Source organism: Pipistrellus kuhlii, unplaced genomic scaffold, assembly GCF_014108245.1.
Source record: "Pipistrellus kuhlii isolate mPipKuh1 unplaced genomic scaffold, mPipKuh1.p scaffold_m20_p_7, whole genome shotgun sequence".
Lineage (NCBI taxonomy): Eukaryota > Metazoa > Chordata > Mammalia > Chiroptera > Vespertilionidae > Pipistrellus > Pipistrellus kuhlii.
In genome coordinates this window covers 53,388,343-53,407,754 of record NW_023425573.1, presented here as the reverse complement: position 1 = coordinate 53,407,754, position 19,412 = coordinate 53,388,343, and the positions used below count along the sequence as shown (strand labels likewise).

Below are 19,412 nucleotides of genomic sequence, written 5' to 3'. Positions count from 1 at the left end.
ATACATCCCATCATTGATGGATTGGATCATCCGTTCATTGGTCAAATGTGTCAGAATGGATGATGATGACCAGGTGATTATTTCTTCTGTTGGAGTGAGCTGGGTCAAAGTGACCTGAGCGCTCTCTCTCGAGACGTGCAGACTGCCTTTGCTGCTAGCAGTGCTGACCCTGCGGGGTCCTCTCCAGCCGGCGTGGCGCGGACGCGCGGACACTTTGGGCCGGAACTACGCGTCCCGGCAGCCCGCGGGGCGGGTGGGCGGGGCCGGGGCCGGGGGGCGGGGGCCGGGCGAGCGGGGGCATTGTGTCGGCAGCGCCGGGGCCGCATTTGTCTGCTCGAGGTGCCGGCGGCCGGAGCGAGCCTGGTGTTCGGCGGCCGCGAGCTGCAAGTGTCATCGGCGGCCGCGGCCCCGGGAGGAGACCGAGTGGGAGGAAACCTCGTGTCCACGACGCCCGGCCGGGAGCGGCGCGCCCGCGGAGCAGCATGCGGAGCGGCGCCCGGCGCCCAGACCACTCCTCCCGCGGCGGCGAGCCCGGGGCGGCGCGGGGGCGGCGGGCGGCATGAAGGAGGCCGGGGGGCGGCTCGGCTCGGGGCGCTGCTAGGAGCGCAGCCGCGCGCTGCACGGTCGCCGGGCGCAGCGGAGGGCGTGGAGCCGGGCGGGTCGCGCCGGCGAGCGGGAGCCGGTGGCCGGAGCTGGTGCTGATTTCGGGCGCGGACGCTACTAGGGGGGCCCGGAGGAGCAGCCCCCGATCCCCGGCGGGCAGCCGACATGGGCAACGCGGGGAGCATGGATTCGCAGCAGACCGATTTCAGGGCGCACAGCGTGCCTTTGAAGCTGCCGATGCCCGAGCCAGGTGAACTGGAGGAGCGGTTTGCCATCGTGCTGGTGAGTGCGCGGGGCTCCCGGCCGGGCTGCGGCGCAGCGGACCCCCCACCCCCCTCCCCTTCTCCCCGCGCGGGGAACCAGCCTCCTGCTCCAGGGGGATGGCGCCCACCTTCTCCAGGGGGGGCCTCCCCCCTCTCTGTCCCCCCTTCCAGTCCTCTTGGGGTCCCGGGCTGGGACTGGGGGCTCGGGGCGGGCTGCCTGGCCGGCTCCGAACCCATTGTCTGGCGGGAGAGGCACCTCGCGGCCGGTGTGCCCGGGCGGTGCGGCGTGGGCGTGAAGGAGAGGGGGCGCGGGCCGGGGAGGAGGGGGCAGCGAGTGGGAAAGCCGATTGTTAAAAAGAAAAATCCCCAAACCCGCAAACCCCGCGTCGCCGCGGACCCTCCCGGCCTGCGGGGGCCGGGCCGGTGGCTGCCTGGGCTGCGCGCCGGGCTGAGCGCGAAGGGGAACTCGCAGGCGGCGGGGCGCTCCCTGGAAGGGGAGGAGAAGGGGGGCCCCCGGGCAGTGGGGCGCCCCGGTCCTTAGCTGGGGAGAGGGCATCGGAACCCCAGGCGCGAGAGAAGCGTCGCCTCAGCGCGTTCCTTTTGGACTTAAATCTAAAAACCACAAAAATGTGCTGTTTTGCGGGGACGTGTTGCGAGCTGCTCTGACTCCCAGGGGTGACCCCTCCCCTCCCATACCAGCCAAGTCCGGGGCTCCCTTCCCTTCCCCGGAACCCCGCTCCTCCTAGTTTACAGCTTTTTCAAACCCAAGACAGAATGCTCTCTTCTTTCTCTCCCCGCCTTCCCCCCCCCCCTCCCCCCCCCAGGCCGGGACTAAGTTTTGGGGCCCCTCCCTGCCATCGCCGGGCAGCGCTGTGAGCTCCAGAGGGTGTGGCGGTCTCCTCCTCGCCCCGGCCGGAGTCCCTGCAGCTGGTGCCCAGGCTGATGTGTGGCGTCCCGGTCTCTCCTAAGGGATGTGGGAAGGGAACCAGGCAGGATCGGACGCGTTCCTCTTCCTTACACTTCCTTGTACATTTCCCTCTTCCTAGTTAGTTGCCTCTAAACTCTGCCAGGCTGTGGAGCCGGAGGAACTTGTGCTCCAGGGCAGCCGCATCTGGCATTTGTTTGCCTGCCTGCGGGTTTTTGGCTTGTAGTTCACACAACCTTGGGAAAGGACCTGGATGGGGGACACTGACTGGGTCTTCCAGCCCGGTGTGATGTGGGGAAATAGTGTTCTGGATGGCGGGTTAGCTTTGTGCTCTTGGGGAGAACAGAGCTGTCTCACACCACCCGGAACCTGGCGTGGCAGCCGCGAGATAGATGAGGCTGCCTGCCTGGCTTTGAATCTTCTGTGATCTCCCACAGCTGCTCCCACCTTGTGCAAGATGGGACCCTCGGAAATGAAACAGCAAAGGCTTAATTACTTCTCAAGGCAGCGTGGGTGCACCCTTGACTTGCCTTTCCAGAGACAAGTCTTTTTTTTTTTTTTTTTTAATTCGAAATCCTCTTCCTACCAGACACATGGTTCTTCCTCCCAGCTCTGAGTTGTCTTTCCATCCATGCTGTGGTCTGTGGTGCTGTGTGTGTGTGTGTGTGTGTGTGTGTGTGTGTCTGTGTGTCTGTGTGTCTGTGTGTCTGTGTGTCTGTGTGTGGAGGGGCTTGCAGTGGAAGGGCCAGTGGCACAGGAAAACCAGATAACAATAATGCAATTAAATTCTGCTCAACTGGGATAGCATGTTTTGCATGAGCTCTCAGTTACTTTGCTGATTAATAACACATGGTATGAATTAATCCTTAGGAAAACAGTGCTCCGTCATTAACGTGGTTGATTTGTGTTACTGTTAAGTCTAGCAGTCACAAATTTAGTAGGTAGACATTTATGGTTCTACACTGTAAGCTCCTTGGGGGCAGTGGCTGGGTGTTGTGGCTACTTTGCTCACACACAGTTACTGGATGCGGCTCCTTTTGTGATTGTTTACAATAGTATAAGCCTATAAAAACAAAACCAAAAAAACACCAGGCTGACCTTTTTTGAATAGAGACAAAGCTTTTGTTTTGGGAAAAATCTCAGCTTGGGGGCCATTGATGTGTTTAATGTAACTCCTTAGTCAGCTCCAGCTGCTCTTTGAAAATCTACAAGTGGAATTAAAGGGAATGGTGGCTAGAAATTCAAAGTTGTGATTTCTCTTCCGGTCAGTTTCTCAAGTTGTATATTCAGTGCTCTCAACTTTGCCTTTCTTCATGAGTGGCTTAAGACATCAGCTCAAACCATTTAATTCTGGAGATCAAGCTGAAAGGACACATTTTAGGTTGGCAAGTGTTTAAGTTTATATGTGGAGAAATTCTCTACTCTGAGGCACTGGGAATCATTTTGGCATTATTGAGCCTAGGTGGTTCCCCTTCTCCCCCCTGTATCATAAAGATGATATGTGTTTTTGGGGAAAACCAGATAGTAATACAGTACAGAAAATTATGCAAGCACCTCATTGTAAGTATGGCTTACATCAATAATTAACGAGCCATTTCTGGCATAGAAAACAATTCCTCCCCACCCCCAAGCTCTAGAATATTTAATGCACCGGGGAAGAGTAAATAAAAATAAGAGTGACAGAAGTCCATCTATTTGTGGAAAATGTATGAGAGAACACATCTACTCAGTGGCTGTTCCCCCACCCTCCTCAGTCTGTATGAGTTAAATTCTGTCAATAAATAAAAATAAAAAAAATTAGTGGGAGTGAGTGAAAAAGTGAGAGGAGAGAGTAAAAGACTGCTGAATTAAGATCATTGGAGGGATAAACTTTAAAATATAACAGTATTTTTATAGGAAAAAAGATTTTTAAATTTTGTGTTAACTGAACTTTAATTAATGACTAGTAAAACATGGAACGAATTCTTAAAGAGCTTAATCCTCCTAAGGAGAGTCTCCCCCCTCCCTGGGTGTTGTTTCTGTTACATTCTTTGATGGAAGTATTTCACAAATTGTAAATTTAATTGTCTGCTTCAACTTGTTTCTTTAGGGTGTATATATTTTATGTATTTTACAGGTAACATTGACCTGTATTTTTGGGGTCTCGCATAAACTATTTTGGGGTTTCGCCTGATGCATGAAATTTGTGCAAGGGGCTCTGCCTGGCTTAGTCTGGAAGGTCGTCCTGATGGTTGTACGGAATGTTGTCTGGACGGTTGTTCGGCTGTTCGGTCTTATTAGCATATTAGGTCTTTATTATATAGAATATCTATGTGGCTCTCCATTATTAAACACTGCCTGATTGTTGGGAACACCACACAAACACACTCACACTCTAATACTCCCATGCCCTTTATTTTCAGAGATGACACTATGAAAGTGGTTTTGGGTGTGGCGAACAACTGATTATCTTTGTTCAAGAGTACCTCTTTCAACTTTACATATTCCTATTACTCACATATTTATGGCTTGCAGTCGCTGTTTGTCCCCCAGTGCCGTAGTCAAAGAGCTGTCCTCAAGATTCTTTTGAGTTTCAGAGGAAAGGATAATTTTAAGCCTTGCATTCCAGCTGCTGTATCTCTGGGATATCAGATATCAGGCTGGTCAGCCAGCAGATTACAAAAGACAGATTGGGAAGTGATGGTTTAGGGCAGTCTTCTGTGTTAGATTCTGGGAACTGCTTTGGTATGTGATTAATTTGAGTCAGTTTCTTTCTTTCTTTCTTTTTTTTTTTGCTTGCCCTGAGGTTAAATGTGGTTATTTTGCTTTAGGAAGAAGCAGGAACATTTTCTGGGTACCTACTATGAGTACTCGCTTGTGCTTACATGTTCTCATGTAATCTTCACAATAACTCCAGCTATCGGCAACATTTTAGTCGAGGAAATAAAGATTACCGAAATTGCCTGAGGTCATAGGAGATAGCCAATCTAGGATTTTAACCCAGATTTGGATCTCTGTACTATTCCCCCCTAATTATATTATACTTTCTTAAGCCTAGAACTGGGAAGGAAAAAAAAAAAGGGGGGAGGAGGGCTAGCAGTAAAGCTATAAGAAAACCCCCAAAACCCCAAACCCAACTCAAGCAGGAAATTGCAAGGTTCAAACGATAACATTGGCAGACATTTTGTAGATTGGTTAACGTCGGGGCGCTTGATGCTTCTCTCCAGGTGTCAGACATGTTGGCATCTCCACCACACTGTTCTGTTCTTAGCGCATGGAGTCAAATGTTCATTTAGTCTCAAAGTGGGCAAACTTAAACTCCTTGTGGGGAAGTTTAGGGCTTCCACGTCAGGGGGAGGAGGCAGGGGGAAGAGACAGTCTGTCAGTGCAGTGCCTGCACTCCAAATGTAATTACTTGTGAAAGGGACAAGGAAGGTCAGGGCTTTCCAATTAAGCTGATTTCCCACTGCAAGGTGTTGTTCCCTTTCAACCGCTTCCAAGGAGAGCGCCTGCCATGAAGTCTGCTGAGCAGATGGATGGGTAGCAGTGGAGTGAGGCCATCGTCAGATGCATGCTGATTTGTTTTCTCACATCCCTTTTCCTGTTGGGAGAGAAGGGGGTGAAGTGTTGTCACTTTGTGCCATGGCAGTCTCATCCTAGGCAGTAAGCCTGAGCTGCTTTATTCCCCAAAGCAGGAATTTATGCTTAGGACTGTGCTAATCATCATTATCTGGGTGCACTCCTCTTCCCTCCCCCTTACCACACAATACACACTCGCGTGTGCTGCGTGTGCACGTGCACACACACACACACACACACACACACACACACTAGTGGCCCAGTGCATGAAATTCATGCACATTAAAAGGGGATTAATTAGAGGAAATATTTTAATATTGCTATTTGCCCTTTCTCTATAATAGAAGTGTCAGAGATGAAAGAAAATTAGTAAAATTTATATGAAAATCTTCCTCCTGTCAAAGTCGGGGGTGAGCCGCGGAACCCAGAGTCAAGTCCCCGCCCACCCATGGTGCCTCGAAATCACAAGAGACCCAGCCCCAGCCCACCCCACCCTCATTGGGCCAGATCCAGACCTGGCTGGCCCCACCCCTGTCAAGCCCCACCTGGCAGTGTGGCAGCCTCAGTTCCCGTCAAGCCCTGCAGGATAGGGAGGAAAGGGGGGACAGCGGTGCAGCCTCAGGTCCCCTGGCTCAGCACTGGGCTGGGGGTGCAGCCTCAGGTCCCTGCTGATTGCTCCTTAAGGCTCGTTAAGGGAACTTAGCCTCCGCTGTGGGTGCAGCCATCTTGGTGATTGCCAACTTGCATATTCCCTCTTTATTAGATAGGGCAGGTATCTAGGGTAGAAGTTGATCAAAGGCTATGCTCTGAATGTAAATGTTTGGCTCTATTGAGAGACTGGCAGCCATGTAAACTGGTGAAACCTGGGGGAGGAAAGGTATTGCATGCCCTTAAATCCTTAAGGGATAAGAATTGCTTTGTGTGGCCTCTCATTTACAAACAGAATTGGCCTGGGATGCCGAAGAAGACTTAGTTTCTGGAATTATATTAGCTGCACCAGCTTGAGCAAGTTAAACTCTTATCTTCTGGTCCTTGATTTTTCCTCCTCTGTATGAATTTGATACAACTGTTAGGATAGTCATGAGATTTTTAAAAACCATAGCACCTGAAAGTATAAAATTTCCAGGATGTAAAATGTGGTCCATTAGCTGACTTCAGTTGTTGAACTTTTGTGAAGGAAAGTGTGCAGCTGTGTTCTGTGTGGTCTAGAGAGTAGAATTTCCAGGGTCAGTGACTGAATGGCTCATAGTCTAAGGAAAGTATCCTAACATTTAGACTTGTCAAAAAATGAGTAGTGAGCCCGGCCAATATGGTTCAGTGGTTGAGCATTGACCTATGAACCAGGAGGTCATGGTTTAGTTCCTGGTCAGGGCACATGCTCAGGTTGTGGGCTGAATCCCCAGTGGGGGCATATAGGAGGCAGTTGATTAGAGATTCTTATCATTGATGTTTCTATTTCTCCCTCTCCCTTCTTCTCTGAAATCAATAAAAATATATTTAAAAAATATTGAATAGTGAGCTCTCCATTAGAGCTGCTCAGACAGAAACTGTGTGAAAAGTGCTGATGGTGGGAAGGTCTTTTTGAACCCAAGACATAGCTAGCATTGGCTTGAGCAGTGCCTCCTTGAGATGAGCCTGCCACCCGCAGAGTCTAGACATAGAATGACAGCACCTGAGAGTGGGGAAGGGTTGTGTAGGTTCCTCCTGGGCTCAAAGAAGAAGATAAGTATAGGCTCTTGTTTGTTCTGGAAATCTCTTTGACTTGGCAGAAATTGTGGCCTGAACAGCTTGGTCTCAATGAAACATGCTCTTCATTTTCATACTTTGGGCTTGGAGAATAAGGACAAGGTGAAGTGGGCTCTCTGACCCTTATCCATACTAATAACCTATACTAATAAAAGGGTAATATGCTAACTAGACCAGTTCAACCAGGCGTCTTCTGGATGTCATTCCAGACATCCTTCCTGACAAGTGCTATCCTGCCTGGGTAGCACTGCCTGGGGTCCTGGTGCCTGTGGCTAGCAGGGACAAGGCTGGCCTGGGTCCTGGATGCCTGCGGCTGGCCAGAAGGAGGGAAGCCCAGGTCCTGGTTGCAGGGGCTGAGGCAGAGGCAGTTAGGGGCAATTAGGCAGGGGAGCGGTTAGGAACCAGCAGTCCTGGATTTTAGAGGGATGCCCTGCTGGATTGGGCCTAAACTAGCAGTCAGACACCCCCTGAAGGGTCCTGGATTGTGAGAGGGTGCAGGCCTGGCTGAGCACCCCCCCCCCCTCCCCCCAAATTTCATGCACCGGGCTTCTTAAATAAGTAATGGATATTGTAAAAGTGGATAATGAAAGAAGCACTGATTCCAGATGATTGTCTCTCCTTTGCAAGAGGGTGCTCTTCCACTCTACAGTGGGGGACCTGTCCCCTTCCCCCCTCACCAGGAGTATGTCCCCAGGCTTGTGGGTCATGGTGTCAGTAGAGAGGCTCCATGCACCCTCTTAGCTCTCACCTGCTTGAACATTGGCTGCAGGGATAACTTGCCTCTTGTCTTTCTTTGATGATGGTGTCTGTTCATACTGAGGGGGATCCTCTCCCCTCTCCAGAACCTTATCTTTCATCATAACACCAAGGACTATGCCGTTTCTGACAGATGTGATCTGATAGGGAAGCAGTGTCTAGGGAAGAGCTGGTAGGCTGGAGGGCTGCCGGGTGGACTGTGATTCAACTAAGGCCCACAGATGTGGGCCAAGATAGCTGGGAATTCCTTTTTTGGGAAATACCGAGTTCTCACTTGAAGGTATAATGGCATTTGATGTAGATAGAAGTGTACTTTCTTTTTACAACCTTAAAAAAACAACTATGATTACTGGCATCAGGGCTCACAGGTCGGTCCCTTTTTATATCACCAACTTTTTATAGACATACCAAGGCGTTCCGCTCCTCACATCGGTGTTCTTATGTGGGGTGAGGTGGGCTTTGGTGACTCCTGTTTCACATGTGATGGTCCGCCTTCTTCTTTGCGGAGGAAGCTTTGGTGCGTGTGGAAGCCCTGTGTCCATTGCCGCAGGAGCTGAAAGGTTTGAGGTGTTTAGACCCTGCTGTATTGGGGGGGGGGTGGGGTGATCTCCCTGCCTGATGTGTTTGTGGTGGAAGGTGCCCCTGGCCTGCTGTTAGTAAAAACCTGTTGGCTTTGGGAAAGGTGTCAGATTCTTCACATTTCTCTGCCCTGTGACTGCTGCCTGCAGGTAACAGACCTTATCTGTCTCAGGTCCTGGCTTGATTTGCTCAGGAAACTGGCTTATTTCTTGTTTCTCCCCCACCCCCCACCCCCCCATACCCCTTAGGGAGTGTGGCTGAACACTTTTTAATTTAAGGTTGGATGATGAAGGGATTGAAAGCTCAAACAGTGGTTCTCAAACATGACTGCACATTGACATCATGCGGGAGCCTCAAAAAACTTGGATGTCTGGGTCCCACTCCCAGAGATTCTGGTAAGTTTGTCCGCAGGGTGGCCTGAGCTTCTGGGGTTTCACTAGTACAAGCTCCTTCGGAGATGGGAACATGCAGCCTCGGTTGAGAGCCACTGTGCGGGAGGAGTGAGCCTTCCCCTTTTTCTGCTTCCTGCGAACACCAAGCAAAAGTTAAAACCACAGTGCTGAAACTGGCTCAGTGGATAGAGTATCGGCCTGTGGACTGAAGGGTCCCAGGTTCGATTCCAGTCAAAGGCATGCACCTTGATTATGGGCACATCCCCAGTGGGGGGTGTACAAGAGGCAGCTGATTGAAGTTTCTCTCTCATCGATGTTTCTAGCTCTCTCTCCCTCTCCCTTCCTCTGTGTAAAAAATCAATAATATATATATATATATATATATATAAAAAAGTTAAAACCGCGGTGATGAGTGTAGTAGGAAAGGAATTTTCAAAGAGGTACCAGGAAATTTAGAGAAATGAGGCAGAGTGGAGAAAAGTTAAACAAAACTCCCAGAGCTGTTTAATACAACCAAAACGACCCAGGTGAGAAACAGAAGTGGATCAAGGACTGTTGAATGTCAGAGAGACTTACTGAACCATTGAAGAAATGGCCATCACATAATCACACTGGAAATTTTCAGAGAAAGTTCTCTGTGTTACAACTAAAGAGTGAACAGTGACTCTGAGGTGTACTCCTGGAGTACAACACTCAATAAATCAATGGCATTTTTTGCTCAGGCCTCTATTCTCCAGCCTAATTGTTTGTTGGTTCAATGCAGGCCTTTTGCTTTGATCTCTGGCTTTTCCCCTTACAAAGCCTTGATGAGCTTGGCTTCCTGGAGTGAAATTCAAATACACTTGTGAAATGTAAACAACATTCGTTTATTAAGAATTCTATAATCAAGGCAAATTGGCATGCTTATATAAGCAATTAGCTCAGAGAATAGAACGAGAAATAGGATGCTTGGGTCAAGAATGAGCCGATTGCTCTCAATGCAAGGAGTCTGGCTATTCCTTTAATAGCTGTAACATAAGCAAATGCACATTCCTTTTATTCATAATCTTTAGCATTTGTGACATGGGTTTGTGGGCAGCCTATGTGGTTTTCTGAACGGAGAGGGTAGAAGCAACTATTGTTTCATTTTTCATCTAGAAATATAAACAAATCCTCAGGGAAATGTAGGTAGTTGGTTAATGACCAAACAAAACTTCCTAGGAATCGGACCAGAGAGGGTATGGATTTAAATGGGAATATTAAAAAAGTATGATGGAGTTTAATTTTTGTGTAGAAGGTAACGATGATGACTGTTTTACAATGGCGGGAAGATGGAAGATAATCTCACCTGCCTTTGGTGAAAAAATGCAATTGTTGTTACTCTTTGTACAGAGGAAGCACTGGGATCACTGACAGTAGGCAGCGGATAGACATGGTTAGATTTTCCCTTGGGCAGCCTTCAGTTTGCGCTGGGAGATCAATGGTGCCCAGTATTTCGCTTGGAAACGCTGGGATCCTTAATGCAAAGGCTGAGAGTCAGATGAGTAGCTTTCTAGGTTAGTTTCAGTTCTGGCCCTTTCCGTCCCCAGTTATATTCAGCCTAACGGTTTTCCCAAGGAAGCTTTGCCCTTTTTAGTGATAATGGGGTATTTTGTCTAACCAGAATGCTTTATCCCCAAGGACGTCTGCCTGGTGAACCTAGCAAGCCAATTCAGTCCAAATAATGTGGGACCAGGACATTACACATTTGGAACGGGTGATTCCCCAGGCCTTATTACAAAATCATTATTTTATTGGGAACTAATCAGGCCACCCAGATGTGAACCCGGAGAGACCGTTTAGACTGTGGCCTCCTGGGGTGGAGGGACCATGCAGCTTGCCTGTGTTCAGCCTCTCTGCTGTCCTTTCACAGAAAAAGTCTCCAGCCGCGGGGTCTGCCTTTTGGAAAGCATTTGTTTGGTTTAGAAATCCCCCTCTCACCTGTGAATTTACCAGATCCCAGCCCTCCGTTAACCGAGTGATGCTTTAACCTTAGACATCTGTATTTTTGTTGTTTTACCACTAATTATTGGTAATTTCAAGGTTGGTAGTTTCCCTATTGATAATGGAGACATTGAAGGCATTTTTGGTTCTCTAGAATTTATACAGAATCATCCTTTAAGTGAGTATTTTTATTGGAGAATAACTTACAAAGAGAAATGAACCCACAACGTGAAGTGTACAGCTAGGTGGAGTTTCACAAACACACCGTGGTGACCAGCCCCTCCATGAGGATTCAGAATCTGTTTTTCTTCAAACATGGTTTCCCTTGGCTGCTAGGCTGCGTCCCCAGCCACAGTCACTACCTGAACTTACTCTCCAAGGGGCTGGATGTACGGCAAAGAGGAGACCACAGGATTGTGCCTTGTGGCCTGATTCTCACTGGCTCTAACCAGGACATTTCCACCACTTCCTCTGAGAGATTTTCTCTTTTCAGATAGGCCTGACCATGAGGAGATACTGACATGGTACCATCTTTCTTTTGTTTTTAGTTATATCATCTACAACGCTAATGGTATTTCTTTTGCATGTGCCTGGTATTCCTGTTTTTCATACTATGGAGAAGAGGGCATTTTGACTTGTGTTCCTAGAGTACAGCATGAATGGGGAGGATTTTCCACAGTGAAAAGGAGCATTTGCAGTTTGGGCTTCAATACTTGGAATTACACACTTGCAGATACAAATTTTATTTATTTACTTTCAAGTCTAAATTCTGGCCTTAAGGTTGTGAATTTCATCTTCTGGTTCAGTTTTCCCACAGAGCCTGTTTTGTTATTCCAGACATCGATCCCCTTTGGTCCTGTTTGCTGTTAATGATTTACCGTCCATACTCTACTCTGTGACTTCTGTGCCCCTCCCGCCTTCTCATCGAAGCTTTCCGCTGTCTGGCCAGACCCATATCTTCCTCTGTTCCTTCCCTGACCCAGACTTGAAGTTTGCTTTCTCCCTGTCCACAGACAACGCCTGCACTTTGCCTCCATGTCTTTCATTAAGTGATTCTTCTGCTTACTGAAAATGTACTCCATGTATATCTATCCTTCCAAGCTCTTCTAAGATCTCACCTTTCCCAGTTATCCCTGCAGCCAGACCCACTCCAGTTTGGGGGAGGTGGGAAAAACAACTCTCCTCTCTTTGATCTGTTTATGGTATGAATGGCATGAATTATTTCTCTTACTCATGAGGCCCTTGATTAACTGTCGCCTTGTGTGAGGCATGGCCGTAAAATAAGGGATGCTTTTATGTGTAGCTCTGTAGTCGCTCATTACACTCTGAGCCATCTGTTTGTGTCCATGTTTCATTTGGTAGTTCACATTGTGGGCTGGTGGATGGCAAGGATTCTAGCTCACAGGTCCTGGCACTTCTTACCCAGCACGGTGCTCGGTCCGGGGAAAGGTCTTCGCAGAAAACTGCTGACTTGCTTAGAGCGTGGTGCCCACTGACACCGGGCCAGGAATGGAGGAGCTCTCTGAGAACCTATTGAACTGACCACACTGGGCTGACTGTTAATGGCGCATAATTGGCCTTTATGTGGGAATGAAACTTGGTCACAGACTCTTACTCATCTTGGTTTTCCCCACACCACCTGACTGACTCTAGTAGATGTCCAGATGAAGGTTCAGAGGTGAAAAGTTGGAGTCATGTTTCATTTGACCTCTTACAGGAAATTGGTGAGTTAGGAGTTGTTAGGGCAGCTGAAAGAAATGGCCAAAGAAAATAAGTAGTTTTTCCCTGTCACTAAGCCAGATGGGTGTGTCATAATATGCGGTCATCGGTGAGTTCCGTGGCACAGTAGCACAGGGCTTTCTGGGTGGAAAATGTCTTTCATGGCATTTTCTTTTACCTGTGGACTGAGGTGGGCGTAAGTGAGCAACATTTCTTGTTTTGGCTTTGTAGTGCTTTGCTATTGGCAAAGTGCTTTCAAATGATCTTCTCTGAATCTAATAAATGAGGCAAACAGGGCCTGAGGGTATGTGGCTTGGAGTTATATCGGAAGGCGGTGAAGTCTGTGATCCAGTCCTAGGTCTTTCGAACTAAAATTCCAGGGGCATTTAGCTGTAAAGTAAGGTGATGCTTATGTGCTGTCCCTTATAAGCATCATCTCTGCTGCTCCCCGCAGCCCTGGGAGGGAGCTGTTATCTTCCTTTCCCTAAGGAGACCGTGGGGCTCTGCGTGATAAAGTTCCGCTACCAAATGATGGAGGCAGGATTTGAATCCAGGACTGTCTGATGAGAGGACGGGTTTCTTCATACTGTACTACACTGGGTATGTTTTCTGAGTTAGCTATACACTGAGTGGCCAGGTTATTATGACCACCTGACGTATGTAGGCAAATTAGCCATACCCTGCATCATATGGCATATGGAAGCCAAAGGCCTGTACGAACACCTTTGCTGTCTGCAGTTAAGATAAAACGTCTCCAATTTGCACAGGAACACAAGGATTGGACCGTCGAGCATTGGATAAAAGTCATGTGGTCCAATGAATCACGTTTCCAGTTGCATCATGCAGATAGGCAGAGTGAGAATTTGTCGGAAACAGCATGAGATCATACACCCCACATGCATGAGTACAACCCTTCAAGCTGGTGGGGGTAGTGTTATGGTTTGGGGCATGTTTTCCTGGCATGATTTGTGCCCTTTAATTCATGTAGAACAATGTCTGAATAGCACAACATACCTAGGTGTCGTTGCTGATCAAGTTCATCCTATCATGTTCATGGCATATCCCAATGGAGATGGCTTCTTCCAACAAGACGATGCGCCATGCCATGGTGCTCGTATTGTGCAGGAGTGGTTTCAAGAACATGAGGGAGACTTTACCTCGCTTAGCTGGCCCCCACAATCACCAAATCTTAATCCAATTGAGCATTTGTGGGAGGAAGTTAAAAGAGCCACCAGGGAGCTGATTCCACAACCATCGACTCTTACAGAACTGGACAGTTATTCATCAGGCATGGTGTCAGACTCCTCCCATCACCTTTCAATATCCTGGGGAGTCAATGCCAAGAAGAATTGCTGCAGTGTTGAAGGCAAAAGATGGCCCAGCGAAGTACTGATGGGGTGTCATAATAATCTGGCCACTCAGGGTAATATCTCATTACATGTATGCCTCTTGTTCTCATTCTTCATATACTCTCTGGGCTACATTCATTAATTCACACTCTAGCTACCCTGTGAATGAGTCCAGCATCAGCATATTGTAGATACTCTGAGTTCCAAGGGCTCAGAACGAAGGTGCTGTTTCTATGGTTTAAGTGTTCAGAAAAGTCTCCTTGGAATAGTGAGTAGAGAGATGCCAGGGTGTCCCAACCACTGCTGGACCCTCCTCTTTATTCTATATTGTGCAGGTTTACTCATTTGCCACTGCTTTAATCAGATGTCCCAGACAGATTTACTGAGCATTTACTATGTGCCGGGCAGTGTTGTAAGCACTGGAGGATGCGGTGCTGTGTGAGGTGAACCAACTGTCTGTCCCTGAGGCATTTTCTGGGAGAGGGCAGTGGGGGAGCCAGACACGAACGGGGTGCACACATAAGCGGACCTGTTCTGATGCTGCAAAGAGCTGTGAGAATAAGCTAGGGCAGTTTGTCGCTCTGGTAACTGAGTTTGCTGACCCCTGAACTAGGGCAATGTGAGGTGGTGCCCTCTTGCTTAGGATCTGAATGATGGCGAGCAGACAGCCAGAGCATGGAGACCAGGTAAGTGCCCTCAAGCAGAATGGGCATCCATTTGCTTCTGCCCCTATTGACTCCGAATGGGGTTCTACTGAGCCTGGAGCAAATGAAGGGAACAGCGAGGGCTTCAGACCTCACCGGTGAGGAAACCTCACGGAGGCGAGGAGTCTCTCCTCTGTCATGACAGAGCCATTTCCTCTAAGTGGTTTTGTGCAGTCACAGCTCTGCCACCTGTTACCTAAAAATGGTTTCTAACAGGTGATGGCTGCTTGGACCCAGGGGGCATGCAGAACAGAGTATTTGGTTAGTTTGAGCAGTGCCCTTGTAAGGAAAGGCGCTCTGTAGGTGGTACTTGAGATGGCCCATTTTATGTGCTTGAAGCCATGGAATGACCTGGATCAGGCAAGGCAGGAAGACATTTCTTTTCCTCTTCTTTTTCCCCCCTGTAACTTGCTACTCACTTGTTGCTCAGATTTTTTTTCTTTTAAAAAATTTTACTAAGAGATTTTTATTCTGAAGTTAAAAATGGAAGTAGCATGTACCATAGTTATTATTCCTTAAGTTGCCCGTAAAGGTACAACAAACATAGTTCTGGTTTTATGATCCCAGAAAGTAATTCTCATGCAGGTTCAAGTTCGAGAAACTCTGAGCTTGGCTGAAGGAGAAGCCACGACAGAAAACTCTGGGCATTCGGACCATTCTGCCTTTACTAGTAACTGTCACATCGCTGGCCGTGGCTGGAAAATAGGTGGAGAATTCTGACATCTTGCTTGCCCATAGACTTACTCCATTTAGTATAACATTATGCCTTATATCCAGGAGTGGACTTGTTTCTTGTGGAAATTGTAAGGTAGCCCTCAAGTTAAATGTGGGTTTGATGCATGTACAGAAACAATGGCAATGTAGCCACTTGTTATAGTTTCTGTAATCATTTCAGTAAACATGGAAGGCAGCTTAGGGTACCTGAAAAGGACGCATCTCCTCTGTTTTGTATACGAGAAACTTGAGTTGTTAAGGGACTTGCCTGAGGGCACAGCTTTTCTACCCTGTTTCCCTGAAAATAAGACAGTGTCTTATATTACTTTTTGCTCCCAAAGATGTGCTAGGTCTTATTTTCAGGGGATGTCTTATTTTTCCATGAAGAATACGGTACACATTTTTTGTTAAGTGAAAATAAAGGAAACTTATTACCTGTATACGGTATGGTAGTACGGTAGTTGTCAACACAAACCAGACACACTGTGAATCCTACAGTATCAAGAATTTACTCATTTATTCAATGACAATCATGTCATCATCTTCTGGAACATAACAATCCAATTCCTGAATTTCCTGGTGAATTTCTTGTGACTCCATTTCTTTCAGAATCAGTGGACCAAATCTTTTATGTTTAGCCTGGGGGGGGGGGCTTATTTTTGGGCGGATGCTTTATATTTCACTCAGAAGGAAACCTGTAAGTAGGTCTTATTTTCAGAGGATGTCTTATTTTCGGGGAAACACGGTAGTAGGAGGCGTTGGAGTTAAAAAATCAACTTTGTTGACTCTGAAGCTGGGCTCCTTGCATACTCTGGGATCATTTACAAAGTATAAGCGTGGTAAGTATTACTATCATGGTTCAAAGTAAATTGAAAGCTCTGTGAGGGTAAGCTCAATATCTTTTCAGCTTGTATTAATTTTGAGCCAAAGCAACAATATATCCTTCAAAAAAAAGTTTAAAGATAAAATAATAACTGGATGAATAAGCCACTGTCCGCCGTTGAAATGGTAAAGGCCAAATAAGCTTGTGATCAAATTGGCTTTTTTTCTGGTAACAGTTGTCCTCTGAGCTTGCTGAAGGCTCTCTTTCAGACAACTGCCTCTGAACCTTTGTTTTTTTAAATGCTCCCAGTAGAATGGCTGTGTTGTTACAGCTTCAAGGCTGTGCAATAAACTTTTTGATCAGCCCCCGGTGATAACACATAGACTTGAACTTCCTTGTGAGGGGAACAACTGTTAGTATCTCATATTAGCAGGCTTTATGTTGGGGGTTGCTTATTTTTAGTTCCACGTAACCCCATTCATTCATTTAACAAATGTTTTGTTTGGGTGTTCATCCTGAGCCTGGCGCTGTGGAGATGCTGGGACACAAAGGTCCAAGTATCCTCCCTCTGCCTTTACGGCACATGTGTCAAACACAAGGCCCTCGGGCCAAATCTGTCCCGCCAGGCCTTGCAATGTGGCCCGCGCCTCGCTGTCATCACTGCACTCCACTGCGTTTCCATCACAATGACAGTTTATGACTGTTCAGTAAACCATTCGGCCCGCGATTTAGGCTGGATTTTAGATTTTGGCCCCTTCTCTGATTGAGTTCGACACCCCTACAGTTTACGGAGTTACCTGCCTCGTTGAAGAGACAGGCGTGAGAGTGAAAACGATGGGATTTTAAAAGGCATTTGTCGTATGTGTGTGCTCTGTGTGTTTTGTACTGTGCAAGGGCAAAGGAAGGTGCGAGGGCTGTAACATTTTATTTTATTTTTTAAGATATTTTAGAGAAGAAGAAGAGAGAGAAACATCAGTGATGAGAGAGAATCATTGATCGGCTGCCTCCTGCACACCACCTATTGGGGATTGAGCTCGCAACTTGGGCACATGCCCCTGAAAGGAATCGAACCCAGGACCCTTCAGTCCGCAGGCGCTCTATCTACTGAGACAAACCAGCTAGGGCTAGTGCTGTAACCTTTTAGGTTAACCTAATACATCTAGAAACGTCCTTAAATCCGGCTGGAAGTTGTAATTCATAAAGTACAGATGAAGCGAGTCCTGTCCTGCCTGCATGCTTAGAGATTCAGGGGTGTGTGTGCAAGTGTGCCCGTGCAGATCCCCTGGGGGCACCTGGTAGAAAGGACTGAATTTCAGGGACAGCCTTTCGAGTGCAGAGCCTTCTCCTCCAGAGGGACAGACGGAGGCGTACTCTGGGGTTGTGCGCTCAGAAACCAAGTGAACGTCTGCTGCCCTCACCTTGCTGGAAGCGGGCAGTCTTCTCCACAGAGCTCATTGGGGAGGTGATGGCATCGGACCCCTGGGGCCCAGAAGGAGCGTTTAGCTGAACTATGAACCCCAAAGGGTGTAGTTGAAAAAAATGCTTGTTTATGAGCTTAGGCTTTGGACTTAGGCGTGCGTTTGAATCAGGATTTTGCTGCTAACGGGTCCAGTGGCCTTTCCAGTATGAGTTCAGGAGCTACGGGTTGTTGGGAATATTAAATGCTGTTGCTTAGTGCAGTGTTTTTCAACCTTTTTTGGGCAAAGGCACACTTGTTTCATGAAAAAAATCACGAGGCACACCACCATTAGAAAATGTTAAAAAATTTAACTCTGTGCCTATATTGACTATATATAAAGTAATTCTCTTGAATAGGAATCAAATAAACACAAAGAAAGTATTTTATAATTACTTTATTATGAAATATTAAGTAAACAAAATAGTGAAAAATTATAAAATTCTTGTCTTGTCTGCACCTACGGCACACCAGGCAACATCTCGCGGCACACTGGCTTAGTGCACTCAGCCTGTGACACTCGGGTAAGCACTTCACCAAAGGTGGTGGTTGTGGTTGTTTTTCACCCTTTTACTTGTCTTTGTTCAGGCACAGACTTTAGGGGTCGGGGGACTCTGATGGGATTTCAGTAAATCATCATCATCCTGAACGTGAAGAGCGGCACTGAGCTGACGGTGGCTTAGGCTTGCTGCGCTCACCTTGCGGTTGCACGCATTCACTTCTTTCACACACGAAGTTTCCAAAGGGCTGGTCAATTGTACGCGGCCTCTACTTGGAGAGTTTATCTTGACCCCTGCACATACTGTGCTGCCTGGAAAAGAGGGCAGCTGTCTCAGGGCAGCAGACTGCTCTGTTTCAGGCCCCAGGGGAAGTGTTAGATTTTTCATAATCGGACCAGATAGCCACACATGCACAGCAGTGCGACCGTGACCCCTACACAGCTATTGTAGTTCACATGAGAAAGTGCATTCGGGTCATGACCATCTGGGCCTTGAAGAAACTGCTGTGGCCGTTTTGTTTGGCTCCAGCTTCATTCTGGAATGGATGGAGTCATTTGACTTTATTCTGAATTCCAATAGTGGCAAAAAAAAAAAAAAAAAAAAGGATTTTTATAACGTGTGTAGATGGCCTTCTGTTTGACTTAATTGAAATCCACCCTGGCTGGCGATCTCAGTGGTTAGAGCGTTGGCCTGTGCCCTTGAGGGTCTCAGATTTGATTCCCTGTCAAGGGCACTCTACTTGGTTGCAGGTCCAATCCCCGCCCCCAATCTGGATGCATGTGGGAGGTAACCAATCTCTGTCACAGATGCTTCTCTCTCTTCCCTGACCCCCTCCCTTCCACTCTCTCCAAACATCAATGGAAAAAATAGCCAAAAAAAAAAAAACAAAAAAACACCCAAAGATTCTTTATTAATGTACTAGAGGTCTGATGCATGAGATTCGTGCAAGAGTAGACCTTCCTTCCCCCAGCTGCCGGCACCAGCTTCCCTCTGGCACCCTGGACCGGGCTTCCCTCCCGGCTATGTCTGGTCTAATTAGCATATTACACTTCTTTATTTTAGGTTTGGGTTACATCCTACACAGCAATCTTGCTGAATCAGACAGAGCTATGCTGATGAGACAGGCCAGTCCCAAATTCAATCAGTACCCTACCACCATCCAGAAATGAGAGCCTCATATTTCCTGAAGATGCTTTTTACATACACTTCTTTCTTACTTCCCAGTGAGGAAAATTGCTCTTTTCCTCTCAGCTGATAAATCTCACTGTTGCCCTAAATTGTATAGTGGCATTCTACTTTTTAAAGTTACTGAGCTAAGAGAATATTTGATAGCACTTTAGACCAGTATGAAATAAGATTTAGT

At 47.5% G+C, this 19,412-nt stretch overlaps 1 protein-coding gene across 6 annotated transcripts in view; it reads left to right on the top strand.

Moving 5' to 3' along the window:
• Positions 1–301: 301 nt before the first annotated feature.
• The window catches only part of FMNL2 (formin like 2), a 302,146-nt gene continuing 283,035 nt past the window's right edge, over positions 302–19,412 (top strand). For 3 of the 6 annotated variants that reach the window (XM_036421516.2, XM_036421519.2, XM_036421517.2), the window contains exon 1: positions 304–885. In XM_036421516.2, the coding sequence (XP_036277409.1) occupies positions 769–885 (117 nt within the window). In that variant the 5' untranslated portion in view covers positions 304–768. Of the gene's footprint in view, positions 886–19,412 lie in introns of all 6 variants that reach the window. The other 3 variants (XM_036421515.2, XM_045575641.1, XM_045575642.1) reach the window with 2 other exon arrangements.